Source organism: Lynx canadensis, chromosome B4, assembly GCF_007474595.2.
Source record: "Lynx canadensis isolate LIC74 chromosome B4, mLynCan4.pri.v2, whole genome shotgun sequence".
NCBI classification, from domain to species: domain Eukaryota; kingdom Metazoa; phylum Chordata; class Mammalia; order Carnivora; family Felidae; genus Lynx; species Lynx canadensis.
In genome coordinates, this window is record NC_044309.1 from 34,473,006 (window position 1) to 34,501,005 (window position 28,000).

A 28,000-nucleotide genomic window follows, 5' to 3' on the forward strand; every position below is an offset into this window, starting at 1 on the left:
ACTATGTTTGCTGTTGAAAAGTAGGTGCTTAAGGGCTTCTGAAGCTCCCTGGTAGCTATAACCCCGCCAAAAAACAGATGCGGATATCACGAAGGGAGAACGGGACCATACCCAGCTTGCTTATTGGGATAAGAGTGTGTCTTCTGAGAGTGAGGTAGCACTACAGGTTAGAGGACAGAGTATGACATGGGGGGCGTCTCGCTCATCCCTCTCTAATCTAAGTAGAATATGCTAGAGAGCTGGCAGCAAGTAAAGGGACTTGAGCTCCAGCTCTCTACTCGAAACACTTTAAGATCCGCTCTCCAATACCAAGGAAGTAGACCCCTTGGGCAATCCCAAAGAGAGGGGCTATGACCAGGGCCCGGCAGCCTGCTCCCTTCATGAGGGCGGATGGTCCCTCCTGAATCCAGATTTTCCTGCAGAGAGAGAAGAGCCCTGTGAGCTGATTGACAGGAGCGCACTGCAGACGGTGTGAAGTGATCCGCCCTCCAACATGTGCACATCTCTCCACGGAAGGTAGATGTCATTTTTCACAGCAATAGCACCTCCCGGGCCTGTGGGAGCCTTGCCCCACCCATCATGTGTGTGCAGTCTGGTTACTAAGCAGCCGGGCTGAGCCCTGGGAAAGTGGTTCAATCTGTCTTTCTGGGAGAAAGATGCTGCAGGGATGCAAGGAGAAAAAAGCTCCCTCTACATCCTGTTTCTGTTGAGAGGTGAGGGGAAGGAGCAGATCTCAAAGAAATCCAGAGCTCAGCGTAGTGCGGTGATAAACTGTTGCCCTAGGTGGGGTGTAGGTAGACATGGACGCAGCCTGTGAGGGCCTATGAGGGGTGACAGGGCTCTCACCTGGTGCAGTCGGTGATCCCACTGTAGCTGTCCTCACCCAGGCCTTTTTTGAGGGTTTGGATTCGAGTTTTCAAAACTAAATCAAGCAAAAGTTAAAATAAGTAATGAACGTCTTGCTTTTGGCATCCTGTCCTCCACACGAAGTGGTTTCCTAGCAGAGCCAGTGTAGAGAAAACGGAATCCTGAGGCCAGCTCTGCCATTGTGTGATCTGGAATAGAAGATCTTCCTGGAGGAATTAGAAATGACATAGTTTCTGTAGGAAAAGTGTGAGGGTCCACCTGCCTGTTGGAGCAGCCGAGTATAGCCCTGAGGATAGGAGAAGCCCGTTCTTCCCATACTGCTTAACTCCTGCCTTTAGCCTTTTAGATTTTAACTGCCCCCACCTCGAGGAACAAAAAACTAATGAAATCAGCACCTAGGAGGTGAAGGGATTTGTCGGTGATAAGAAATAGAGCAAAGGTCTCACTGTTGCCACTTTATCTGGGAAGACTCTTGGTGAGTTTCTGCCAGTGACCACAGGTTGTGACCCAAGAGGGGTTTCAGGTTGGAACTGTTTCATTTCTGTCCTGAAAGTGGAAGATTCCTATTTATCCTATAGACAACTATACAGCTACCTAATTTGTAAAGCAACCCTTGAAGACCCTCATCTCTGATCCACTTACCGTCCAGAGGTGTTACTGTGACAGCAGCTATGGAACCCGCAACACAGCCTGACATAAAGGAATGAGCAAAGGAGGCCTTCCCGGTACGCTCGTTGAACCCAAGGTTGTTAAGGTTGGCAAACAGTGGGAAGTAGATGATGGAGAAGGGAATGTCTCTGCAGGAGAGCAAGAGGAAACACTGAGCTACCTGCTGCTTCCGGGGCTCCCACCCAAGGTCACCCGGTACGCCTTTCCAAGAGCTGTAGAGCCCAGCAGATGGTCAAAGACAAGCCCACAGTTACCTGTTCCCTCTCTGGCACCCTGTGATAATGCAGGGTGTAAGGGAGACGATGGAAGAGAGACGATGGGTTTGTCTCCCCACCCGCAGCCATTCTGTGAGGAGCCAGCAGCGGGTGCAGAGACTGGCAGTGCGTTCAGTGAGAAAGGGTGACAGGCTATGTTAGAGTTAATGAGTTGAGCAAGTGTCTGGTGAAGGGCTATCCAAGCTAAGTGTTGAGGGGATGGGGTAGGCAGGAGGGTGAAGTTCATTTATCTATTAGGTAATAGATCTCCTAATGAGATCTGATGCAAGGAAACTATCCCCTGGCCTGGGACACTTCAGACCAACTTTAAGGATTTTGGCCAAGTAGCAAAGTAAAATGAGGGATCTGTGCACTCATTTGCTTATAAATGACCCAAAGTCCTTTGTACACAGGGCATTCTTAGGTGACTTTGGACCACAGAACACCCAATACTCATGTGGGCCTGGTTACTGGAGCAGGGGCCTCAAACTAGTCTTCCAGGTTATACCCATCCTCTGCAATTCTGCCCAATTCTGGACAAAATAGGAAGCATCAAGATAGTTTGCTTTCTGGGGTTTAAATGTTCTAGGAAGAATGCAGAGACAGATTGGAGCAGCAGTGCCTCTGGCCCTCTGGCCCCTCTTCCTGTTCACTGGGACCCTTCTGTGTCCCAAGCTCAGGAAGAAAGTCTCACCTGAGGAGAGTGGCGCCCAGACCCTTATAGAGACCAGACAGGCCCCGGGTGCGAAGTAGTTCCCAGGCAATAAGGGTGGCAGACGGGCGCTTGTGGGTGGGAGCCGAGCGGGTAGTGTAGGACCTGGAGGAGGAAGGCGCTGAGGCCGAGCCCTGACGATGAACTGCTGAAAGGGAGAGGACACTGTCACAAGCCAGGCCCCAGCAGGTATTGCAAAACACTCACAGGAGTGTACCCCCCACTTCCTACCCCTGGGACACCTTGGGGGCAAGGCTGACATCCTGATAGAATTCTGAGGCTTGTCCTAATTTTTATTTAAGTTTTGTTTTTTTTTAATTTGAAAGAGAGTGAGAAGGGCAGAGACAAAGAATCTCAAGCAGGCTCCACACTGTCAGTACAGAACCTGATGTGGGGCTCCATCCCCCAAACCTCGAGATCATGACCTGAGTTGACACCAAGAGTCCAATGCTCAACCAATTGAGCCACCCAGGCACCCCTGTCCTAATTTTAGAACATTAGTTTTTGGCTCCAAGGAAATCTTCCTAAGATGGTTATTATCTAATTTGTTGTCCCTACTGTACAAGGTGCTTCGTAAGAGCACAGCCACAGCCTGCCCAGCTCCCTTCATAGGAAGCTATAGCAGCACCTGCCCCTACCTGCCAGGTCCTTATCCTCCTGTTAAAACTTGCTTTTGGTCTGGCTGCCATTTCTAAACCATCTCTGAGCTATTTACAGAGATCCTATTGGCACTTTGGGACATTGGAGTCCCATATGCCTTCTGCCTAATGTGTAAAGCAGCAAATTCTTTTTGTCCAAACGCTTTCTCCTTCAGACTTCCAGAGGGGCCTCCTTGATCCAGTATTCCAAAATTAAGTGAACGTGGTCTTTATACCCTTCACCATTTGATAGAATTTGATTCTTCATTTTAGTTGAATAATTCGGAGCCTGCAATTTGATGAGTTAAACACCTAATAAATAGAATGGAATTTTTTTCTCTTGAGCATTTCAAGTACAAGCATTTCATATGTGGGTGAGTCTCCTTAATGACCACAGGGTTCAACACACTGAAATTGTGTATTTGTTTTCTTCTCACTGTCTGAGAAGCTTTGTCTAGATTTTAGGTCCTTGCTAAAAAGAAGTTATTTCATATCCCAATTTTGTTTGATACCTAGCAGGGCAACATTTCATATTAAGAAAGCTAGTTACCACACATTTTCTTGTGGTAGCAATCTAGGTGCAGGCCTCAAACAATTAGCTTTAAGAAGGTAGTTAATCAGAGGCACCTGGGTGGCTCCATCAGTTAGGCATCTGATTCTTGGTTTCTACCCAGGTCATGATCTCACAGTTTGTAGGTTCAGGCCCCACCTTGGGCTCCATGCTGACAGTATGGAGCCTGCTTGGGATTCTCTCTCTGCTGCTTCCTTTCTCTCTTTCTCTCTCTCTCTCTCTCTCAAAAATAAATTTATTAAAAGAAAAGGTAATTAATCAATGGACATTATTTTCCCCACTGTCTGCTTTAGAAGGTACATAATTCATCCATTCATTCATAGCCTGTCTTTCACTTTTTATGTGTTTTAGGAATACTGAAAACTCTCATCTGAGTTAAAAAACAAAATCTTCCAGAGCTTTTACTCTTTGTAGATCAAAACACTCTTTCCAGTGCCCAAACTTTATTTTTGCTGCAGTGTTATGTGCTTCAGGCTAGTCTGATCCAACCCAGAAAGCCAGTTGATTCTAGCACACACGTGCATACTTGGTTTGAGGAGGGGAAGGACACCCACATTCATTGACGACCTTCCCAGGTGCCATGTTAGGCACGTCACACATTGACTCATTTAATTCAGGCATTGTGGTTTCCCTCTGAGGAGAAGCCCTCTGCTCCACCCCTGGGGCTGGCCTCCCTTCTACCAGATAGCTAATGCTTGTTCTTAATGTATGCCTTGGTACCTACACCACTCTATATTTTTGAAAGGATCAGGATTTAGGAAAATTCTCTTCCAGAGAAAATAAAAACAATAGAAATGGTTCTCTTGTCCCTTGTTATGCCTTCTCACTAACAGCCAGCTTCTGTAGCATAATAGAATGTCTATTGAGAGAAATATTTGTGATCAGGATGTTGACACTTCTTAAAATCTTTAGAAAATCAAGCCTAAATGTCATGGTGATATGATAGAGGTATGAGGGAATTTTCTGTCCCTCTGAGTCAAGTTTCTCGTTTCTGCTATTTTTTCTGAACTGGAAGTGTTGAAATCTAGAATAGATGGTTACTATTAAGACCATCTGACCAAACTGTTAAGATGGTTAACATAAGACTTCTAAGGGTGCCTGGCTGGCTCATCAGTAGAACATGTGACTCTTGATCTTGGGGTTGTAAGTTTGAGCCCTGCAATGGGTATAAAGATGACTTAAAAACACAAAAAATCTTGAGGCGCTTGGGTGGCTCAGTCTGTTAAATGTCTGACTCCTGATACTGGCTTAGGTCATGATCTCACAGTTTGTGAGTTCGAGCCGCATGTTGGGCTCTGAGCTGACAGTGCAGAGCTTGCTTGGGATTCTCTTTTTCTCTCTCTCTGGCCCTCTCCCCCAAATAAATAAATAAGCTTAAATAAATAAATAAATCTTAAAAAAAAAAAAAAAAAGAGGCTCCAGGGTCGCTCAGTCGGTCAAGCATCCGACTCTGATATCAGCTCAGGTCGTGATCTCATGGTTTGTGAGTCTGAGTCCTAGGCTGGGCTCTGTGCTGAGAGTGTGGACCCTGATTTGGATTCTCTCTCTCTCCCTCTCTCTCTGACCCTCACCCACTCGTGCTCACTCTCCCCTTCTCTCTCAAAATAAATAAACAAAAAAAAGACTTCTACTGACCCAGAAAGCTGATTCAATAACAGTCTAGCAAATGAGTGTAGAATGTGGGGGAATCTATTCTGATCACAGCCCTTTATTAATCTCATGTGGAGTTGGGAGAGACCTCACCCAAGCGGCCAGCATCCTGCAGCTGAATCTTGAGCATTTCCATGGGGCAAGTGACCACCACTTGGCACATTCCAGCTCCACATCCAGCTAGCATCTCCATCTTCAGGTTCTGCTGCATCCTGCGGGACCATGAGTCAGGCTCTTTCAGTGTCAGGCTAGCCCTGCCACCCACCCTGGCCCCATCTACCTTCCCTTGGTAGTTGGGGCTTTCCATGCATGGTATTTAGCTGTGTTCAGATCAGCTGGGTGAATAATCACCTGGCCCTCAAACTAAGCCTCTTTAAAACATGAAACTACCTTTAAATCAGGCTGCCAGGGAGGTAGCACCTGCATAGAAGTTGAAACTAGTAAAATGAAACTACCCATTGCAGGGATTTGATTGTCCCTGATCCCTTCAGCAATATCACTAGGGCAACAGGAGGCACAGAGAGTATTAGAAAGTGTTTGGGTTGATTTTCAAAAATTTATCAGCATAAAAACAGACACATAGATCAATGGAACAGAATTGAAAGCCCAGAAATATACCCCCGAATATACAGTTAACCAATATCTCACACGGGAGCCAAGAATTCTCAGTGGCGAAATGACAGTCTCCTCGATAAATTGTACTGGGAAAAATCAGATATTCACATGTAAAAGAATGACACTTAAACCCCTATCTTACACCACTTATGAAAATTAATTCAAAATGTATTAAAGACTTAAATGTAAGACCTGAAATCATAAAACTCCTAGATGAAAACACAGGCAAAGCCCCTTGATATGGGTCACCTAAAACACAAGCAGCAGGAGAAAAAAAAAAGTGTGGCTACTTCAAACAGCAAAGGGAACGTCAACAACACGAAAAGGCAACTTATGGAATGGAAATAAATATTTGTAATTAAATAAATCATATATCTGACAAAGGCTTAATATCCAAATATACAAAGCAATCATACAACTGAATAACAAAGAACAACAAATAATCCAATTAAAAATAGGCAAAGGACCTGAAAAGATATTTTCCAAAGAATATATTATTTTTTTAACTTTTTATTTTTGAGAGAGAGAAAGGAAGAGAGGGAGACAGAAAGAGAGAGAGGGGGAGACAGAATCTGAAGCAGGCTTCAGGCTCTGAGCTGTCAGCACAGAGCCTGACGTGGGGCTCGAACTCATGAACTGTGAGATCATGACCTGAGCTGAAGTTGGATGCTTAACTGAGCCACCCAGGCTCCCCTCCAAAGAAGATAAATGACCAACAGGTACATGAAAAGGTGCTCAACATCATTAGCCATCAGGGAAATGCACATCAAAACCACAATGAGATATCACTGCACACCTGTTAGAATGTTTATCATCAAAGAGACAGATGGTAAATGCTGGCATGGATGTGGTGAAAAGGAAACCCTGTGCACTACTGGTGGGAATGTAAATTGGTGCAGTCAGTATGGGAAACAGTATGGAGGTTCCTCAAAAGTTAAAAACAGAACTACCACATGATCCAGTAATTCCATTTCTGTGTATATATCCGAAGGAGACAAAACACTATGTCAACAAGATATCTGCACCCCCATGTTCACAACAGCCAAGATATGGAAACAACCCACGTGTTCATGGACAGATAAGTAGATGCAGAAAATGCGTGTGTGTGTGTGTGTGTGTGTGTGTATATAACACAATACAATGTTATTCAGCCATAAAACAAGGAAATCCTGCCATCTAAACATGGACTTTGAGGGCACTATGCTAAGTGAAATAAGGCAGACAAGAGTAAAACGAATAACTCAATGGTCTTGTTTACATGAGGAATCTAAAAAAAAGCCAAACTCATTGAAAAAAGGATCAGGTTTATGGTTATCAGAGGCTGGGGGTGGGAGGTGGGGGACAGGAATTAGGTGAAGGTGGTCTGTAGGCACAAACTTCCAGTTATAATAAGTAATGACAGCATGATGACTATGGTCAACACTGCTCTATGGTACATTTGAAAGTTGCTAAGAGAACAGATCCTAAATGTTCTCACTGCGAGGAAAAAAACTTTTTTTGGTAACTATATGAAGTCATGGATGTTAACTAAACTCATTGTAAGCATTTCACAGTATATCTACCTCAGGTCATTATACGGCACAAACATTACACACTGTATAAACTTATACAGTGTGGTACTGCAATTATGGCTCAATAAAACCAAAAAGATGTTCATCAGCTAGTTGATGAATATATGTGTATATATATTCTATAATGGTCTATCATCTATCACCTATCATCTAGAACTTTCAAATTACAACAGTTCATTTTCTCCTTGAGTTTGCACTTGCCCGAACATCTGCAGCCAACCTTCAGCCATTTGTGTGCACGTTTAGATACATGAAGACAGGTAAACCAGCACATTCCTCTCCCTGTCACCTTCCCCCAAACTACAGACATAGGGTGAAGGAATTCCATCCCACAGCCCCCTGGCCTGGCCATACCCATCCTCCATTAGCAGCTGCCGGAAGAAGTCATTGGCTGCCAGCTTGATGGCCTTCTCTGGAGTGACCAAGGTTAGGTTCACTGCAGCCCCTGCAAGTAAAAAACCAGGATGAGCTAAGGCCATCTGAAAAGTAACAATTCTTGGAGCACCTGGCTGGCTCAGTTGGTAGAGCATGTGACTCTTGATCTCAGGATTGTTCAAATTCAAGCCCCACGTTGGGTGTAGAGTTTACGTAAACATTTAAATAAAAACTATTTTAAAAAGGAACAATTATCTGAGTCTTCCACTCATATAAACAACCTCCTCTCAGACCTAGCCAGGTAGGTTTCTGGGAGTAACTGGGGTCTTGGGAGGAAGGGGTGTTGAGGAGGGCTCCTCTGCCTATTTTATAGAAACATGATTTTTTTTTTCATCTCCCTACTTTGACTCCCCTCCCTCCACATTTCCCTTTTTCACGTATGTGTTTCCTTTATGGGCTTATTAGTGCAGTTATAAGGAAGGTATTTTTGTCTTTGCTAGTGCTGCCCATCTCTGATGATAAGTGAACAGTTCCCCAAATCAAGCCCCAATAAGAAGGTCCTGGGGGACAGGGATCGGTTTCCATTACTCTGTGCTTTACTAGCCCAGTCCCACTGGCAGCTCTTTGAGTCACAGAGGTTTTTACTTTATTTCTCAGGGGTTCTACATCAGCTCCTTCTCAACGCCAGTTTTATATCCACTTTCCAATCTGTAATCATGGCTGTGCGGGGACACTGCAAGGTACAGGGACAGCACTGGCTTGTGTCAGGGAAGAGCCATCCAGTAACTCCCTTTCAGGAGCTCAAAACCCTTTCCATTCTCTTCCCTGTCAGCCTCTCCCCCTTCAGCCCTAAATGAGAAGTGGGGGGGAAGGGAAATGTGGGGGCCAGCATCACCCAGTGAGACAGTAGTGGTGCCATGATGAAAACTAGGGCTCCTGGGTTGCTCCAGTGTGCTCACTGGTGCTCCCTAAAACCTCACCATAACTGCCTCTGTCTCCACCAAGGAATGAGGCGGGGGGGGGGGGGGGCTTGTGAAAAACAAATGTGGCTTAGGATCATTAGGATCACGTGGTAGCCCATGCCCTGCCCCAGGAGCTCCCTGGGCAGAAGAAACACCAATTCCCAATGTTCTATAAACCCACAAAGTCTGGTGTCCTGTACTGCACCCTCTGTTCTCACTTTACCCAAGCCAGCCTTCCCCCAGGGATGCATGATAAGCCCACCTCGGTACATGCCCAAGAAGCCTTCCGCCCTGGCAGTTTTCACCAGGCAGTCTATCCTAGAAGCAGAGGCCAGAAAATGAAGTCAGTGGTGAGCAAGACGCTGCTCTATCAGCCCCGCTTCCCCTACCCCCGTGTCCTAATCCTGCTGGTCACACCCCAGTTGACCACCTCCCCTGACCCCACTCCACCCCCACAATGCATGACTCTCTAAATAAAGAGATGGGAAAGAATGAGGCCCCATATTCCTCCCTTGGGAGTCCCCCTCTCCCTGCTCACCCCATTCCCCTCACCAATACTTACATTCCTTTGTAGATATCTTTTCCATGTTGATTCTGCAGCCGAGTCTTGGCCAAGTCGATGGGGAACACACAAGTCACCCCAACAAGCCCTGCCACACCTCCATTGATGAGTTTTGCTGTAATACTAGTCCGTGAGGAGGAGGGAGGCAAAGAATAAGTGAGGGAGGCAGAGAGACACAGGAGTTCTGAGGGAGGCTGGCTGCAGAAAGCTGCACAAAGCCAGGACTAGATGGGGGGTGGGGGTGGGGGTGGGGGCAGAGAGGGTGGGAACAGCAGCCCCACCTCAGCTCCACACCAGAGACCCCTCTCCTCAGCCTGCTTCCTTGACTGCAGCACCTCCTTGGCCAACCTAACCTGGGGCTCCCTCCCCCAGAGACAGGTGAGGGGCTGGGGGCCAGGGCCCCCTCCAGGGGCTCTGCACTCACCAGGACTTAGGCATCTTAACCCCTCCAGGAAAATGGTCCTCAAGCTAGGATGCTGCAAAGGCTTTTGGGAAGGAGGTCCAGAGTGCCAACTCTGCCCCCTGGGGCCCTGCCAGGGTGCAGGAAGTCCTCAGCTCACCTCAGAGCAGTCCCTCACAGCTTCCACCCAGGGCCTATTTTTCAGCTGATCCCCACCTTTAGAGCCACATAAGGAAGTTTTCAAACAGATTGCAATTTTATTTTGGCTTAAGGTCACTCAGAATGGAATTTGAATCCTGGCTATGCTGTTTACTTAAACAAGTTACCTCACTTCTCTGATCCTTTGTCCACCCCGCCCCCCGCCCCGTTGTAAAACTGGCCTCAAGGGATTTTGTGAGGATTAAATAAGTTAATGCACTTGGTAAATGATAGCTATTATTTATAATAAGAGAACCTGCTTCTAGTCAGCGTAAGATAACCAGGGTTAAAGTATTGAGATTATCTGATTCTAGCCAAAAGTAAAAAAAAAAAAAAAAAAAAAAAAAAGTCACACTTTACATAATGTGAGCCCCCTTATCCAGAAATTTTAGAAGACTGAAAATAGAAACTGAAAGACTGAAAACAGAAAATAAAGCTTCCTCAGTCTCCTTGGAACCTAGTAATATCTCATTATCTTTCAGGCCAAGGGCAACTGTGAGCAAAATATTTGGAGGTAGATTACCTGGAAGTAGTAGGAATAGATAATAGATTTTCTCACATCTGAACCCTGATTTCACAAACAAGCAACTTTGTGAAAACAAATAGAATTGTGACTGAAATTCTGCAGTCTGAGAAGATGTAGTTCAAACAATGACACTATATATTATATACACATACACACACATATATATATATATATATATATATATGTATATATACACATAGTATACTGGGGGGAAATGAGTCTCGCTTGCTCCTCCCCAGGACTCAGGAATCTGGTAAAGAAGCTGAATGATGTGTTGTTACCACATGTTACCACAGAAACCCAGCCCAGAGAGTTGGCCATCTCAGCCAGTTTACCTCAAATCCTGGCTGGACATTCTGCTGGTGGGTCCCTGGGACACAGGCTGCTGGCTCCTCAGGGAGATGGCTGGCCGAGGCAGATGTGGTGCCTGTGTCCTGGACTGTGGCCCACCGCAGCAGAGTGGAGAGAACACGGGTGTCAGTGGAGACTGGCCTGAGCCACCCTCCTGATGAGCCTCCGCAGGCCAGTTTCCTCCTCTATGACATGATCAGAACAGCACTCATCTCATGGTATGAGAAACCTTGCATGTACTGGGACAGAACATTATTAATGGATCAATACTGCCAACTGGCTCCGTTACTTTTCCTTCATGAAACTTTTTGGACTTTGGGGATTGAGATTGGAAGAAAGGCAATGAGAGAGAAGGACAATGGGCCCAAACTAGGCTCAAGGAGAGGAGTTCTGGGACATTTGGAAGAAGAGCCTGGAAGCGGTGGTGAGGGAAGCTGATGGTACAAAACCGGGATTTTAAGAGTTGCTATGGACTAGGAACGCCTCTTGTCAGGCCCATGAACCACAATAAAACACAGAAATGTTCTGAAGTTATTTTTTGGCTCTTAAAATGTGTTTTCTGAACTTCCTATGATCCTGTTGAAAGACTAAGCTGCTTTAAGTCTCGGGGCTTATGTATAATGGATACATATGGAAAGCAGGTGTCAAAAAGTCAGGGACGGTGTCAAAAAGTCAAAGCTACAATAATAGTAATTATTGCAGCTTTTTTTTGGGCGGGGGAGGTCCTGTTTGACCCCAGTGGGGCAGTGTCAGGAAGAGTTCTCTGGGTGCTCCCATGGAGGCTGGCTTGAGCTCTGAGGAGTCTTTCTCCAGGCTCACTTCAAGCTGTGTTAGGGTCCCCCTCCTCTCCCATGCTCCTCATTGGTCCCTGAGGCTGCTGGCAATTTTCTGTTGTCTCCAAGGGTTTTGTTTTGGGGAAGACCAGAGAGAGATCAGTTCTCTTGGTGTATATTGACCCATGCAGAAAAAATTTATTGAGTGCCAGGCACTGACTGTTCCAGATCTGGGGATAGAAGACTGAACCAAAGAGTACAATCCTAGTTGTCAGGGGCTTAAATTTTAAAGGAGGAGACAAGCAATAAATGAAATAAGTAAAACAGGCACCTGGGTGGCTTGGTCAGTTAAGCATCTAACTTTGGCTCAGGCCATTATCTCATGGTTCATGAGTTCGAGCTGACAGCATGGAGCCTGCTTGGGGATTCTCTCTCTCTCTCTCTCTCTCTCTCTCTCTCTGCCCCTCCCCCCATGTGTGTGCTCTCTCAAAATAAATAAATAAACTTAAAAAAATGAAATAAGTAAATCCTAAACCAGATACTGATAAATTCTCTGGAGAAAAAAATGTAGAAGGGAAGGAAGATAGGAAAATGTCAGTGGGGTGGGTGTTTGGTGGCTTAACCAAGAAAGGATTCATTGAGGTGACTTGAGGATTCAGAGGAGGTGAGAGGGCAAGCCATGCGGGTTTGTGGGAAAGCACACTCAAGGCAGAGCAAGTGCAAAGACCCTGTAAGCAGAGACTGGTGAGTTCAAGGAACAGTGAGGTGGCCAGGAAGCGTGAACAGGGATGTGCAATAAAGACAAAGAGCGATAACGGGCAGAAGCATGACCTTGTAAGGCCTTGGAAGCTCTTTGGCTGTTATTCTGAATGAAAAGAGAAACAACTGGAGAGTTTTGAGCAGAGAAATGGCATGCTCTTGACAGGACTATTTGGCTGCTGTGTTGAGAATAGGCAACAGAGGGCTCAAGATAAAAGCAGAAAGATCAATTAAATTATTGCAGGAATCTAGGCAAGAGGTAAAAAGGCTGCTTGCTCAGGGTATATGGGTGGAGAGGGAGTGAGAAGTGGTTTAATTATGGGTGTATGTTGAACGCAAGGCCAACAGGATTTCCTGACAGAACAGATGTGAGAGACAAAGGGACTAGTTAAGGAGACACCAAAGTTTTTGTCTGAGAAACTGGAAATTTCGAACATGGTGTTTGGACCCAGAATGTGTAAAACTTGGATCTGTTGGAGAAATAGGAAGCTGGTCTGCAGAGAAAGAAACAGAAAAGTGAAGCAAAGATATCTGGAGGAGAAACAAAAGACGGAGATAGTCCTAATGTTGTTTAAAATCCCAGTTTCCAGTTCACTCCTGGATGCCAGTTGCATTCCTGTCCTTGGATTTTGTGAGACACTCAACAGTCCTGTCAATCGTCATTATTGCTTAACTTGCTAGAATGTGTTTTTGATACTCCCAACCAAAAGAGACTTCTATCCCCTAAACTAGGAGAGGGGAGGATTTGCAAATTATAAACCTGAAGCACAGACTCAGAGAAAGCAGGGAACAGGCTGTGAAGAAACCCTTTTCCAGGCTGAGAGGCTGGCAGTTCTTGTGTGGTGCCCCCAGTCACTCTTGAGGCTCCAACCACGTGCCTCCAAAAGCTGGAGCTTTAGGGAACTTGTGGGAAAATGCCAGGAAAAAAAATTTTTGATGTTTATTTATTTTTGAGAGAGAAAAACAGAGTGTGGGTGGGGGAGGGGCAGGGAGAGAAGGAGACACAGAATCCAAAGCAGGCTCCAGGCTCTGAGCTGTCAGCACAGAGCCCTATGAGGGGCTCGAACTCATGAACCACGAGATCATGACCTGAGCCGAAGTCAGACGCTTAAGCAACTGAGCCACTCAGGCACAAAATGTCAGGAAATTAAAGTGTGTCAGCTGTTCTTTGAGACACTCACAAAGTTGTTATGAGAGAAAGATGTGTTGTAATCCCGGAACGGCACCTTAAAAGTAGATAAGAAACAATGGGACATTTAAAAAACCCTGTCAGTCTGAAAGCAGAGATTCAAATAATTGAGAATCTTGCAGCCATATTCCCTGCTTTTTCTAGAACAAAATTACTAGTTTATAAATTGTGGTTCACTGGATTTTGGAATAGGGGTATTTAAGAGAATTCAGAGAAATTAGGGACACCCGAATCCCAGGGCCATAGTGCTTTCACGAGGCAGATGTGATAATGTCTCCAACCTCTAAGTGCATTTGCCTGTTGGTGTGTAGTGTGGGCACGCACTGCAGAGCACCCCCACCCCATGGGACTGGGCCATGCCACTGTAAGTCCCAGGCCAGGCAGTTCTCTTGGACAGACTTAGTATTCAAGGACTGGGCCACACAAGATTTCTGGCGCCAGTAAACACATTAGCAAACGGAGTCAACAAAGAGGAAACTGACAGTGAGCCAGTGAACATTTTAAAGGAGTCATCACTCCCCAAATCCCAAACTTGGCAACAGAGTTCGTACTTGCTCAATACCTCAGGTAATCCATTGGCCCAAGTGTTAGTCACCCTAGAAACGCGTGGGGAGTGCTGACTGTGCCAGTGGCCACAGTTTCAGGCAGCCAGGATGCAGCTGAGAACAAAAACAAGGTCCCTGCTGGTTCCAGCCCTGACAGGAATAGACTTCCAGAGCACCCTCCCACCGGGGGCGCTCCTGGGCACCGTTCTCTCCATATATAGGACTTGAAGGATCCCAGGCAAGGGAAATTCTTCCGGCAAGCCCAGCCTTGGGGCAGCCATTTGCCTGACCAAGTTGCTCCCTACACTGACAAAGAATTTAGTAAACAAATGGATACTGACTAAAATATTTAGCTTTAAAAAAAAATTTTTTTTTTTTAGGATTTTTAAAAAAAGTTTTTATTCATTTTTAAGAGAGACAGAGAGAGCACGTGCATGCATGCAAGTGGGGGAGAGGCAGAGAAAGAAGGGGACAGAGGATCCAAAGTAGGCTCTGCTGGGACAGCACAGAGCCTGATGCTGGGTTCAAACCCATGAATCATTAGATCATGACCTGAGCCAAAGGCACATGCCTAACCTACTGAGCCACCCAGGCACCCTGTTTAATTTCCTTTTTTTTAGTAATCTCTACACCCAACGTGGGGCTCGAATTCACAACTCCAAGATCAAGCGTAGTAGACTCCTCTGACTGAGCCAGGTGTGCTCTATGTGTTAGACTATTGGCCAATAGATAATATTTCACCTGTTCTCTCTTCGAAATGGAATTTAGAAAAATAGTATTTGGGGAGTACTGGGGTAGTAATACTAATTATTTAAGCACTGGGATACAGAATTATGAGTATCTACATCTGGAACTCTTTGGGACCAAAGGAGAGAAGGACAGGATATATACATATAAAAAAAGTAATCTTTATCTGGATAACAGAGGCTCCCTGTCATTGCCTCTGGCTGCAGTATCAGGTCATGACATTGAATTATCTCACATTGGGAAGATAAGTGCATTTATAGTTTGACACGTGATTATTGATCCATATTTAGAAGGGGGAAATTTAGGGGCAACTGGCTGGCTCAGTCGATAGAACATGTGACTCTTGATCTTGAGGTTGTAAGTTTGAGCCCCACACTGGGGGGCAGAGATCACATGAAAAAATAAAATATTTTTTTTTTAATTTTTTTTTCAACTTTTTTTTTTTTAATTTTATTTTTGGGACAGAGAGAGACAGAGCATGAACGGGGGAGGGGCAGAGAGAGAGGGAGACACAGAATCCGAAACAGGCTCCAGGCTCTGAGCCATCAGCCCAGAGCCCGACGCGGGGCTCGAACTCACGGACCGCGAGATCGTGACCTGGCTGAAGTCGGACGCTTAACCGACTGCGCCACCCAGGCGCCCCAAAATATTTTTTTAAAAAAAGGAAAAAATGTGAATGAATGGGAAATGGTATGCCTCTGCACGTCCCCAGGCATCAAAGGGTGGGATGCAGTGATACAACTGTTGTAGTTCTTCATTACTGCATTTCCAGGAACCCCCATTCTCTCTTACCGTTCACCTGGTGGGGACTACCATGTTCCTAAAATGTGATGCTATTCTCCTGGGTAGTGTTGATTACCTGAGGATGGGCCCCTGACTTAATAGGTCATTTAATTTCCCTTATAGGTATTTTTTTTAATTTTTTTAAATGTTTATTTTTGAGAGAGAGACAGACAGACAGAGACAGAGAGAGAGCATGAGTGGGCAGGGGGGCAGAGAGAGAGAGAGGGAGACACAGAATCTGAAGCAGGCTCCAGGCTCTGAGCTGTCAGCACAGAGCCTAACATGGGGCTTGAACTCATGAACTTTGAGATCATGACCTGAGCTGAAGTCGGATGCTTAACGGACTGAGTCACCCAGGTGCCCCTTAATTAATTTTTACAGAGAGAGCACTCAGGTGTGCACAAATGAGTGGGAGTGGGGCAGAGGGGGAAAGAGAGAATCTTAAGCAGGCTCTATGCCTGCAGGGCTTGACAAGAGGTAGGCTCGATGCAGAGGTTGACGCGGGGCTTAGGGCTCGATCCCACAACCTTGAGATCATGACCTGAGCTGAAATCAAGAGCTGGGACCCTGGGGCACCTGTGTGGCTCAGTCGGTTAAGCATCTGCCTTCAGCTCAGGTCATGATCTCATAGTTTGTGAGTTGGAGCCCTGCATCGGGCTCTGTGCTGACCTGGAGCCTGCTTCAGATTCTGTCTCCCTCTCTCTCTGCCCCTCCCCAGCTCACTCTATCTCTCTCAAAAATAAATAAACATTAAAAAAAAAAAAAAGGGAGTTGGGATGCTTAACCAACTGAGCCACCCAGGAGCCCTGACCTCTACAGTTATCTTAAAGAAGAGATTGTTTAGCTTCTTTACAGATTTTGTCTGTAACATAACACTTGGGACTGATCTGCAGTCATGTTTACTGTCATGTGGTATGTGGTTTGGGAAACAGAGAGATCATTTGTAGTAAGAGAGATGGATAAAGCAGAACAAGAGAGAGAGCAGAGAGTTCTGGTGGGGTTTGAAGCCCTGACTATACAGTGACCCACTTCATTCTTGACCTTAGGTACCAAAGGGATATTTCATGAATTGACTTATTGTCTTCTTGCTGTTGTTTTGGGGTGTTATGACTTATTGTCTTAAGCAAATTAAAATTAGTTTTTGTAATTGGGTAGCCAGAGGTTTTTTTTTTTTTTTTCCTTTTCTCTTTTTTTTTTTTTTTTTTTTGAGAGAGAGAGAGACCGGGCATGAGTGAGCAAGGGATAGAGAGAGAAGGAGAGAGAGAATCCCATGCAGGCTCTGCACTGTCAGGACTGAGCCTGAAGCAGGGCTCAAGCTCACCTGAAGTGGGACTCAAACTCATGAACCATGAGATCATGACCTGAGCTGAAGTCAGGTGCTTAACCGACTGAGCCACCCAGGCGCCCAAGTAGCCAAAGAGTTCTTAATAAGCAAACTTTTTAAAGAACTCTCAAATTCCATTTTATTGCAATTGAGATGCTTAGATAGTGAATACTGTAAGTGTTCAGAGATGTGCAAGGCCATTCCAGCCTGGCTTGGAAGATCTGGAAGTGGTCTTAAAAAATAAGGGAAGTAGGGCGCCTGGGTGGCTCAGTCGGTTGGGCATCCGACTTCGGTTCAGGTCATGATCTCACAGTCCGTGGGTTCGAGCCCCACGTCGGGCTCTGTGCTGACAGCTCAGAGCCTGGAGCCTGTTTCGGATTCTGTGTCTCCCTCTCTCTCTGACCCTCCCCTGTTCATGCTCTGTCTCTCTCTGTCTCAAAAATAAATAAACGTTAAAAAAAAAAATTAAAATTAAAAAAAAAAAATAAGGGAAGGGCGCCAGGGTGGCTCAGTCAGTTAAGCGTCTGACTCTGGTCTTGGCTCAGGACATGATCTCACAGTTCATGGGACCGAGTACCACGCTGGGCTCTGCGCTGATAGCATGGAGCCTGCTTGGGATTCTCTCTCTCCCTCTCTCTCTGCCCCTTCTCCACTTTCATTCTCTGTCTCTAAATAAATAAACTTAAAAAAAAAATACATAGGGAGGTGCTTGCTTCACCAGCACATGTACTAAAAAAAATAAGGGAAAGTTTCTAAGAAGAGGAGGGGGAGGTGGCCTGGACACAGCACTGTGTGAGCACCTAAGGGGGCCAAGCAAAGGGCTGAGGGCACAGCTCACCGCCCTGGCTGGCTCACCAGAACGGTGGAAAAGGGCTACAAAAGTAGGTTAGGTCAGGCATGGAGAACCTGGGGCTTGCCCAATATAGTTTGTGCCCCCTAAATTAACTTTTCACCAATTTGATCCTGCAGGCAGTAAAAAAATACTGAATACTTTCAAGGGGGAAAGCACACTGTTGAATGTGGTATGAGGACAATGCAGGAAGAACAGGTTGAGAAAAGGAAATTTCGTGCGAGAAGCCAGATAGGTGGCATGATGGCAAAGCAATGAGGTAGAGAGAAAAGGGGGGTGGTGGAGAGTGTAGAGGGCAAGGGTTAGTTGGGAGAGAACTTTTTTTTTTTTTTAATGTTTATTTACTTTTGAGACAGAGATAGACAGAGCATGAACAGGGGAGGGTCAGAGAGAGGGAGACACAGAATCTGAAACAGGCTCCAGGCTCTGAGCTGTCAGCACAGAGCCCGACGCGGGGCTTGAACTCAAGGACCGCGAAATCATGACCTGAGCCGAAGTCGGCCACTTAACCGACTGAGCCACCCAGGTGCCTTGGGAGAGAACTTTTTAAAGAAAGGGTCTGGGCTTGGCGACTGTCCAGGGCTGAAGAACCATGGAGCTGGTGGAGGCCTGAAACCTGAGGGGCTGAGGAGTGAAAGGCAAGGCAGGAGAGGAGGCTGCCCACAGGGAGGGTCTGGCACTGCGAGAGAAGTTGAGGCTCTGGGAACAGTTTCCTCCAGCTCTGTGGGAAGTCAGTGACAAGGTGCCCCTTGTATGGCAGGCAGGACACCACTCAGCTGGCGCGCAGAGCCAGGCATTTTTTGATCCCTTATGTGTGCATTTCCAGAAGTATCTCTGCTCGGCGTGTGTGTGTGCACTCAGAGGGGTCGTCTGCCCCTTCTCCACTCTCCTGCTGACTGTTTTGCGAGCAAGAAGCTGGCTAAGGGCCGTACTGGTCGAAGAGCCAGAAGCAGACAGGTCCTTGGAGGGCCTGGGAGGGAGTCTGCATGGCAGGGCCCAGTCGGCTTACCTACCCTGTCTTGTCCAGGGGTTCTGCCCCTAACATCAAAACTGTAACCCATTTTGGGGTGCCTGGGTGGCTCAGTTGGGTGAGCTACTGGCTCTTGATTTCGGCTCAGGTCATGGTCTCGCGGTTCATGGGATTGAGCCCCGTGTTGGGCCCTGTGCTGATAGTGGGGTGCCGGCTTGGGATTCTTTCTCCCTCTGTCTCTACCCCTCCCCTGCTCGCTCTCTCTCTCTCTCTCTCTCTCTCCCTCTCAAAACAAATAAACTTAAATAAATTAAAAAGAAACTGTGACCCATCCTGTGTATTTCTTTAGGAGATAGCTAGTTAACAGATGCTTAGGAGGTGATCAGTTCCCTTTTGTTAATATGAACAATTGTTCTATTTCTTAAAGTATTTAAAGTACTAGAAAAAAATTAGAAAATTTGGAAAGCACAGAAAACTGTATAGTAATTTTCTTTTTTTTTTTTTTTAAAGTAAGCTCTACGCCCAATGTGGGGCTTGAACTCAAGACCCGTAGATCAAGAATTGCATGGTCTAAGGACTGAGTCAACCAGGCACCCCTAAAGTAATTATTACATGGTTTCCCAGGATCATATTTTGAATGAGACTGTCCAGAGACACATCTATTTAGAAGGATGATTCTAGGTGGTGAGTTGCAGGGACCAGAGCAGGCCACGGTTCTCTGAGCTCCTGATTCCACCACTTTTCATTCCTCCCACATTAAAACATTCTATTATCTTGACCTCTGTGACTCCTTGGCTCTCCCCAGTAGCTTCCCAGCCTCCCATGACCAGTGTCTTTGGTCACTGGTACCCATAAAGTCCTGCCAAGATTCTTGACTCCTTCCACTCCACTCCACTCCACTCCACTCCACTCCACACAATCATCCTGAAAACCCATCTTCTCCTGGGCTTCAGTCATTGTCTACTTGCTCATGATGTACCTACAGCTGAGGATTTCTGCCCTGAGCCCCTCACCATTATCTTAACCAGCTCCCAGCCATCCCCATCTTAGCAGTCTGGCCTCACACAGTATAGTAATACCTCTTTTTACTTGTATCCACCCCTGTAGACCTGCTGTTTCTCTTCCTGGTTTCCTAGCTCTGGAAGCTGCACCACTAGCCATTCAATTATCCAGGCCAAGTCTGTGAGCTATCTTTGATTCATCCTTTCCCCCTTATGTTTCCACAACTAATCAGTCATCATGTTCTGGCAATTCTTCCTCCTAAAGTCAGTGCTACTCAGGGCATGTGGTTCAGTGCTCATCTGTGACAACTACAGAAATTGAAAATAAATGCTTAGGAATTTTTATGGCATCTTGAGGAATTTCATGTTTTACAATTTACTGAGAAAAATGTGAGCTTATATTCTATCATTTAAAAAATTTTTATTTTTGGGGGTGCCGGGTGGCTCAGTCGTTTGTGTCTGGCTCTTGATTTCAGCTCAGATCACAATTTCACAATTTGTGAGTTCAAGCCCCACATTGGGCTCTGCACCGGCAGCGTGGAGCCTGCTAGGGTTCTCTCTCTCCCTCTCTCTGCCCCTCCCCTGCTCATGCCTTCTCTCTCAAAATAAGTAAATAAAACTTAAAAAAATTTTTTAAATAAAATTTCTATTTTTCTATCAATTGATTTTTATTGTATTTTACAAAATTATTGCTCCATAATAAACTAGGATAAACAGGTCTTTCATCATGGGTAGAAAAAAGCTGTCCTAAGTCTCTCATGGGCCCACCAGCCACTGCTTAATCACACGGGCGTCATCCACTGTCTGGAGCACCTGGCAGTCTCCCCCCTCTGTCTCCCCCTTTGCTCCCCTCAAATCTGAGCTCCACAACATGGCCAAGTGAGCAGAAGTGCAAGTCTGGACCCAACTGCCAGCCTGCCATTTAAGCACTTCCCTGCCTAAAGTGCAACGCTAACTTCCCTCCACTCTTAGGACAGTTTCCTAGCTCTTTGCCCAGACCCGGACCCTACTTTCCTACTTGACTGTACCCTCCCAAATCACCAAGTCTACTCTCCCTGCCAGCCATGGAGAACTCTCACTTCTGGGAACATATCACGGTCTCTTGCATTTGAGCCTTGCACATACTGTCCTGTTGAGTAGGACACTCTTGCCCCATCTGTACCTGACGAATTACAATTTGTTTTTTGGAAAACAAAAAAGAAAAAAAAAAGTTTTTTGGGCTTCCTCCCATGAGCCTCTTTTTTTTTTTTTTTTTTTAAGTTTTATTTATTTTGAGAGAGAAGCCCAACCAGGCTCCACATTCAATGCAGAGTCTGACACGGGGCTTGTCTCACAGCCAAACATGAGATAATGACCTGAGCCGAAATTAAGAGTCAGACGCTTAACCCACTGAGCTACCCAGGCCCCCCCTCATTACTGGGAGATGAAAGTCTTAGGGTTGTGCCCCTGGAGCCTGGTGCAGAGGCATTCAATAAAGATGTTGGAATCAGTGAACCATGAGGTAGCTACCACCTTTAACCTTGCAGTTAGTCTCATCATGAGACAGACAGTTCTGCTCTTCAGTTGTCTCTCCTCTCTACACCTTGTGAGGAGGCACTCAGGGAAGAGAGGCATCCTCTCTCTACCTACTCTAATTAGCAGGGCAAGCCAGAGTTCTTCAGAGACGAGCCCCTTACATGAGCAGTGCCAAGGAAATAACTTGCTTCCTGACTTAGACGTCATCTGGGACTATTGTCAGGGACTGGCCACTTCCTCTTGCCCACCTCCTTCCAACTCTGTGCAGCAAATGGAGACCCTTTCCCACAGGCTGCTCTGACCTTTCTCAGATGTTTATTTGCTAGAAGTGGGTCTTTCCCTAGCAACTCTAAGCTTGATACAGACAAGACAAACACTTACCTGCTTTTAGTAAGGAACCTTCTGTCTTTTCTGGATGCCAAGATATAGGCCAGATCACTGCTGAACTGCAGGAACTGCAGGAAGGGTTGGTTTACCATCCTCTTTTGGTATCGTTAGTGGCCCTCCCTCTTCATGCCCACACAGCCCCTTCCCCTGGGGCAGGTCGTCACTAAGCCATCCTCTACTCTGGGTCCCCAGCTTCTCTCCCACCTCCCACACCTGTAAACAGATTGGGTTTGAATGAAACCCCAAAGAGGCCACTCTGCAGCCTAGTCAAGCCCAGTCCTACCTCCCTAGGTGGCAAGCAGGTGGCTGTTTACTTGGTTGTGGAATGACTGAGACAAAAATTCAGGATGGAAAAAGCTTTGTTCAAGGCAGTGTGGGGGTGGGGGTGAGGGGAGACTGGCCACCCACTCAGAGACCTGGAAGTCAGGGAGGAGGACAAACAAGGGAAAATCAATGCAATGCAAATGCTTCTGCCAGACTTTTGGGGTCAGAAGCCAGCCTCTGCTTGTCAGACTCACACTTTTCTAACTACAACTGATTGCCTATTTCAGTGGTTCTGTATTTTCAGTGGTCCACCACGTGCTCCGCTGTGGCAGGGCCGCAGTGCTGATTTGGCACATTCCCTGCACTCACAAGTGGTACAGCTGAGTTGTGAACTCAGAGCTGCAGCTGAGGATTTCTTCCAGCATAGACAGCTGGAAAAGTTTTGGTAAGTAGTCACTGGTTTTGGCCTTGAAGACCGGAAGCAGAGAGGTAAAATTAAAACCCAGCTTCTCTTTAGTGGCAAAGTGTCTAATCTGGGGCAAGGGATGAGACAGTAGGGGGGAGTATAAAGCTGGTAACATATTGGGTCCCAAAGGTAGAGGACCTTGTTGCCCGGCCAAGGATTTGGGAGAGATGAAGAATCAGCATGGGACAGACTTTGATGTCAGAGACCCAGGTTCAAATTCCAGCTTCCAAGTTAATAACTACCTCACTTTAAGCAAGTTATTTAACTTAGTGCTTTTCTTCCTCAAAAGGGGCTTGAGATATCCAGTTCATAAGACTGCTAATGAGGTAGGAGAGCAGAGTGGTTGAGTGGGCTTTGGAGTAAGACTGCTTTTGAACTGGTTTGAATTCTAGTTTACCACTTACTAGCTGCATGACCTTAAATTACGTAACTTCTCTGTGCCTGCTACCTCCTCTGTGAAATGAGACTCAGATGTAGAGCATTTAGTACATTTGGTACATTTACATTGAGTGCCTGGCACATAAAAGGCGCTCACTAAATGATAACATTTTTTTCCTCTCTTTTCCTGGTGGGCAATGGAAAGCTGACATAGGATGTGGAATGGGGGCCCAGAGGGCACAGTTCAGTTTTTTGTTTTTTTTTAAGTAGGCTCCATGCCCAACATGGGGCTTGAACTCATGACCCTGAGATCAAGAGTCACATGCTCTACTGACTGAGCCAGCCAGGTGCCCCCCCACTCCCTTTTTTTTTTTTTTTTTTTTTGGTCAGAGGTCAGGTTTATGGCAGTGCCAAGTGGTCTGGACAGGCCAGGAGATTACAATAATCCAGGTGAGAAATAAAATCAGAACCTGCATGCAGGAGGAAAGAGATGTGACTGATTTCTGTGAAGAATCAATAGGGCTTGGCAGCTGATTAAACATGCCAGGGACAAATATCAGGTTTGACACATGGATCAGCAGGAAAAGATATATCATCACCCCAACTAGTAGCATCAGAAGGGGTGGGTAGGTAAGGAGAGTGGGGAGGGAAGAAAAGTTTGGATGGCTATTGAGTTTAAAGTGGCAGCCACAAAACAGGGGATGGCAGTGTGCACTAGAAAGAGTGGTACCACACCTGCTAGGGTGCGATTATCAAACAAACAGAAAACTACACATGTGGGCAAGGATGTGGGGAAATTGGAACTCTTGTGTGTTGCTGATGGGAATGTAAAATGATGCAGTGGCTGTGGAAATCGGTATGGCAGGTTCTCAAAGAGTTAAAAATACAATTACCACATGACCCAGCAGTTCCACTTCTGGGTATACATCCAGAATTGAAAGCAGTGCCTTAAACACTATCTGTACACTCATGTTCATTGCAACATTATTCACAATAGCCAAAAGGGGAAACATCTCAAACGTCCTTTGGTGGATAAATGGATACACAAAATGCAGTATATACACACAATGGGATACTCTTTAGCCTCAAAAAGGAATAAAATTCTGTTACATGCTACAACATGGATGCACCTTGAAAATATGCTAAGCCAGAAGGAAAAATACTGTATGATTCCACTTATCTGGGGTACCTAGAATAGCCAAATTCATACACACAGAAAGAAAAGTGGTTACCAGGGGTTGGGGGAGAAGGGAGGTGGGGTATTAGTTTAATGGGTATAGAGTTTCACTATGGGATAAAGAAGTTCTGGAGATGGATAGTAGTCATGGTTGTATAATGAGGTGATTGTACTCAATGCAACTGAACTATACACTTAAAAATGGTCAAGGGCGCCTTGGTGGCTCAGTTGCCTAAGCATCTGACTTCGGCTCAGGTCATGATCTCACAGCTTGTGGGTTCGAGCTGCACATTGGGCTCTGTGCTGACAGCTTGGAGCCTGGAGCCTGCTTTAGATTCTGTGTCTCCCTCTCTCTCTGTCCTTCCCCTGCTTGTGCATACTCTCTCTCAAAAATAAACATTTAAAATTTCAAAAAAGCAAAAGCATTTGGGGCACCTGGGTGGCTCAGTCGGTTAAGTATCTCACTTGGGCTCAGGTTGTGATCTCAGTTTGTGAGCTCAAGCCCCGCATTGGGCTCTGGGCTGTCAGCTAGAAGCCTGGAGTCTGCTTCAGATTCTGTGTCTCCCTCTCTCTCTGCCCTTCTCCCACTTGTGCTGTCTCTCAAAAATAAATAAACATTAAAAAAAAAAAAAAGCAAATGCATTTTAAAAAATGGTTAAAATGGTATATTTTATGTGTATTTTACCAGGGTAGAAAGGAAAAGAGATAAGCAATGAAGGCAGTATGTTACATTTAAACATAAATGGATGGCATTGGAGGAAGAAGTGAAGATGTCAGCTTTTTTTTTTAATTTTCAAAAAATGTTTACTTATTTTCAAGAGAGAGAGAAAGAGAGAGGCAGAGAGAGACATACAGAATCCAAAGCAGGCTTCAGGCTCTGAGCTGTCAGCACAAAGCCTGATGTGGGGCCTGAACTCATGGACCACAACATCATGACTTGAGCAAAGTTGGACGCTTAACTGACTTGAGCCACCCAGGTGCCCCAATCAGTTTTAATGTGGAGTTATAATAAAATGGTTAAGGAAGAATGTTACAAACTAACAAGATGTAGGAAATAAAATTGTAAACCATTTCGGTAAAAAATTTAAAACAGTGGCAAATAAAAATCCCGGAACAATGGCAGTAGGGACATTTGGTGTCAATGTCCAACAGGAACTTCGAAAGGGTGACCAGAACATGGCAAAAAAGTCTGAATTGAAGATAGAAGTTGATTGCACAGAGGGACATCTTAAGTTGTAGGTAAAAGTGAAAGTCATTTAGAGGAAGGTGCACTGACTGCGTGATGAAGAGAAGAAAGAGGGGTGCTTGGCTGGGCTTGGTCAGTACAGCGTGTGACTCTTGATCTTGGGGTTGTGAATTTGGGCCCATGTTGGGTGTAGAGATCATTTTTTAAAAAGTCTCAAAAAAAAAAAAAAAGGAGAAGAAAGCAAGTCTTAGGAAGAGCACACCTTTGGGAAGTGGAAGAAGGTCACTGGAAGGGCAGGCTGTGTCACAGCTGGGTGAGTGTGGGTCATGGCACCAGTGAGAACCAGGTCAAGAGGGGGTTGATCAAGCTGTCAGAGGCCACACAGGATGTTAAGTGCTGCGAAAGGGCTAAGGCTCTATGTAAGTCAGTAGTTGTAGAAAGGTAGGGAGGAAGCCAAATGTCAGGAAAAAAAGCCAGGTTCTATTAGTGAAGAGTTTGGATGAAGGTATGGGTCACTTGGCTGGCTCAGTCAGAAGAGCATGTGACTCTTGATCTTGGGGTTGTGAGTTCCAGCCCCACGTTGGGTGTAGAAATTACTAAAAAAAAAAAAAAACCCAACAAAGAAAACTTTAAAAAAGCTTGCATGAAGATAAAGAGAGGTAAATATGTGATATTCAAATAGAGGGAACTGGAAAAACCTTCATAGGGAGGGAAGAAAGGAGGAGAGGCTAACTGATGGCATTTGGTAAGGAGGTAGACAGGGGAGGCTGGAATGCCTCGCACAAGGGAAAGTCAGCTTTGATGAGGGGACATTACCGGCAGAAAAGAAAAAAGGTGAAGATTTGGAAAAGCACAATGTTAGAGGACCACATGAGGGAGTCTCCATCATTTTTTTTAATGTTTATTTTTGAAGGAGAGAGAGAAACAGTGGGGAAGGGGCAGAGAGAGAGGGAGACAGAATCTGAAGCAGATTCCAGGCTCTGAGCTGTCAGCACAGCACCTGACATGGGGCTCAAACTCATGAACTTTGAGATCACGACCTGAGCTGAAGTCGGATGCTTAACCGCCTGAGCCACCCCGGCGCCCTGGTCGTCTCCCTCTTTAAATAAAAAGGCAAGTCCAGCAGTGTTGGAAAGCATGGATGGGTTTGAGGTCGTTCTGCTCTCAAAATGCAGTGAGCAATGAGCTTGTTAAATGTGCAGAACCTCAGGACCCAGTCCAGGCCTAGTGAACCAGAATCTGATCTGAACAAGATTCTCCAGGTGATTCATGGGCTTATTCAAGTCTGCAAGCCACTGGTTTTGGAAAGTGGTTTATACAATGTTGACTGGGCAACAGAATTACCAGGAAAGCTTTGAAAAATCCTGTTGCCCAGGCTGCACCCCAGACCAATGAAAAACCCTGTGGGGTAGTGTTCAGGCATCTGATTTTTTAAGATTTTAATCTCTACATCCAACGTGGGGCTCAAACTTAACAATCCCGAGATCAAGAATCACATGCTTCACCAACTGAGCCAGCCAGACTCCTCTGAAGCCCAGGTTTTTAAACCCCTAAGTGGGCACCCTAGATTGGCCACCATTGGCTTACAGATTGCAAAGCCACAGACATAAGCTCACTAAAATTTGTTAAATAAGTCACAACAGCAGACGTGGGAGATGTTGCCTGGAGTACACAGATCGTTGACCAGCAGGGAGTCTTGACATTACTGGATGGCAAGACCCTGGACTGGCAATGGTTGGTTAGGTTTAGATCTCCCAAAACACCCAACACTGCAGATGAGACAGAGGATGTGGAAACTGGGAGTGAGACTTAAAATTTTTCTCAATGTTTATTTTTGAGAGAGAGACACAGAGGGTGAGCGGAGGCAGGGGAGGGGCAGAGAGAGAGGGAGACAGAATCCGAAGTAGGCTCCAGGTTCTGTGCTCTCAGCACAGAGCCTGATGTGGGGCTCAAACCCACGAATCATGAGATCATGACCTGATCTGAAGTCGGACACTCAACCAACTGAGCCACCTAGGTGCCCCCAGAATTTGCATTTGTAACAAATTCCCAGGTGATGCTTTGGTCCAGAGACTACACTCAGAAGCATAATAGATGATGTGACCACAAGAAGACAGCAGACAATATGGAAGGCTGCCGTAGCGGGGCCATGCCATGGCCTCTACAAAAACATGCTTTTTTCCTCAGACCTATGTTGTTTCTAGGAAACGTCCTCCTAGTACCCCTTGGGGAGAATTACTGGTGTCAGAACCGTTTGCTCTGTCTTCATCACTACAGTGTAGCCTCACGGGAACAGAACCAGGATGAAAGGGAAGAGGAATTCAAGCTGCAGCAAGGACTCTGAGAAAACTAGGCAGAGACTGAACAGAACAAGCTGAGACAGCAGGCCCAGACCGAGGAGATCCCGGCTCTGTGTTCTTCACCAGCACATCAAGTCAAATGGCTGTCCAAATCAAATGGCTAACACCCCACCCTCCTGCAATGATTACGTTTCAGGGAGGGAATAAAAATCTTTCTACTATTTTATGCAGTGTGTTCTAACACTGTACTGTAGTCCAATTTCTTTGTATTGTTTTTCTCCCTTTACAGTGAACTCTGAGCAGAGGAAGCTATTCCCGCCTCCCCCCCCCCCACCGCCCTTTTCCACTGTTAGTAATTAGGCAAAGTAACTAGGCATACAGCTGGAATTTAATACTTACTGACAACTTGACTGCGAGTTAGTTCTTGGGGCACACACAGGCCAGGCTTCACTTGGATGTCTTTGC

General features: G+C 45.8%; 1 protein-coding gene and 1 long non-coding RNA gene across 5 annotated transcripts; one reads left to right on the forward strand and one right to left on the reverse strand.

Annotated features, from left to right (window-relative positions):
- Window positions 1–11: 11 nt before the first annotated feature.
- Window positions 12–27,999, reverse strand: SLC25A18 (solute carrier family 25 member 18). 4 transcript variants are annotated; one of them, XM_032593877.1, is made up of 11 exons: window positions 27,935–27,999; window positions 21,759–21,832; window positions 10,906–11,009; window positions 9,447–9,569; window positions 9,147–9,202; window positions 7,902–7,992; window positions 5,455–5,573; window positions 2,485–2,650; window positions 1,510–1,664; window positions 847–922; window positions 12–416 (listed from the first exon to the last, which is right to left on the reverse strand). In XM_032593877.1, exons 3-11 carry the CDS (start codon window positions 10,923–10,925, stop codon window positions 275–277), a joined length of 948 nt encoding a protein of 315 aa, XP_032449768.1. In that variant the 5' UTR covers window positions 10,926–11,009; window positions 21,759–21,832; window positions 27,935–27,999; the 3' UTR covers window positions 12–274. The 4 variants fall into 4 exon arrangements, with proteins under 4 accessions (XP_032449768.1, XP_030177327.1, XP_030177329.1 ...); XM_030321467.1 differs by lacking the exon at window positions 27,935–27,999 and adding an exon at window positions 22,048–22,114; XM_030321469.1 differs by lacking the exon at window positions 21,759–21,832.
- On the forward strand, window positions 22,237–27,761 carry LOC115518137. Its single transcript, XR_003970180.1, has 2 exons — window positions 22,237–22,473; window positions 27,513–27,761. It is a non-coding gene; the product is annotated as an uncharacterized LOC115518137 (long non-coding RNA).
- Window position 28,000: the final 1 nt, after the last annotated feature.

What these genes read in the sequence shown, in the direction of transcription:
- SLC25A18 (XM_030321465.1), bottom strand. Translation starts at nt 21,856, where the DNA reads ATGGTAAACCAACCCTTCCTGCAGTTCCTGCAGTTCAGCAGTGATCTG. An exon ending in GCAGGATGCTGGCCGCTTGG is followed by an intron (nt 2,651 to 5,454) that starts GTGAGGTCTCTC and finishes TCTCCCTTTCAG; the next exon opens with CAGTTCATCGTCAGGGCTCG. An exon ending in GGGATCACCGACTGCACCAG is followed by an intron (nt 417 to 846) that starts GTGAGAGCCCTG and finishes CTCTCTCTGCAG; the next exon opens with GAAAATCTGGATTCAGGAGG.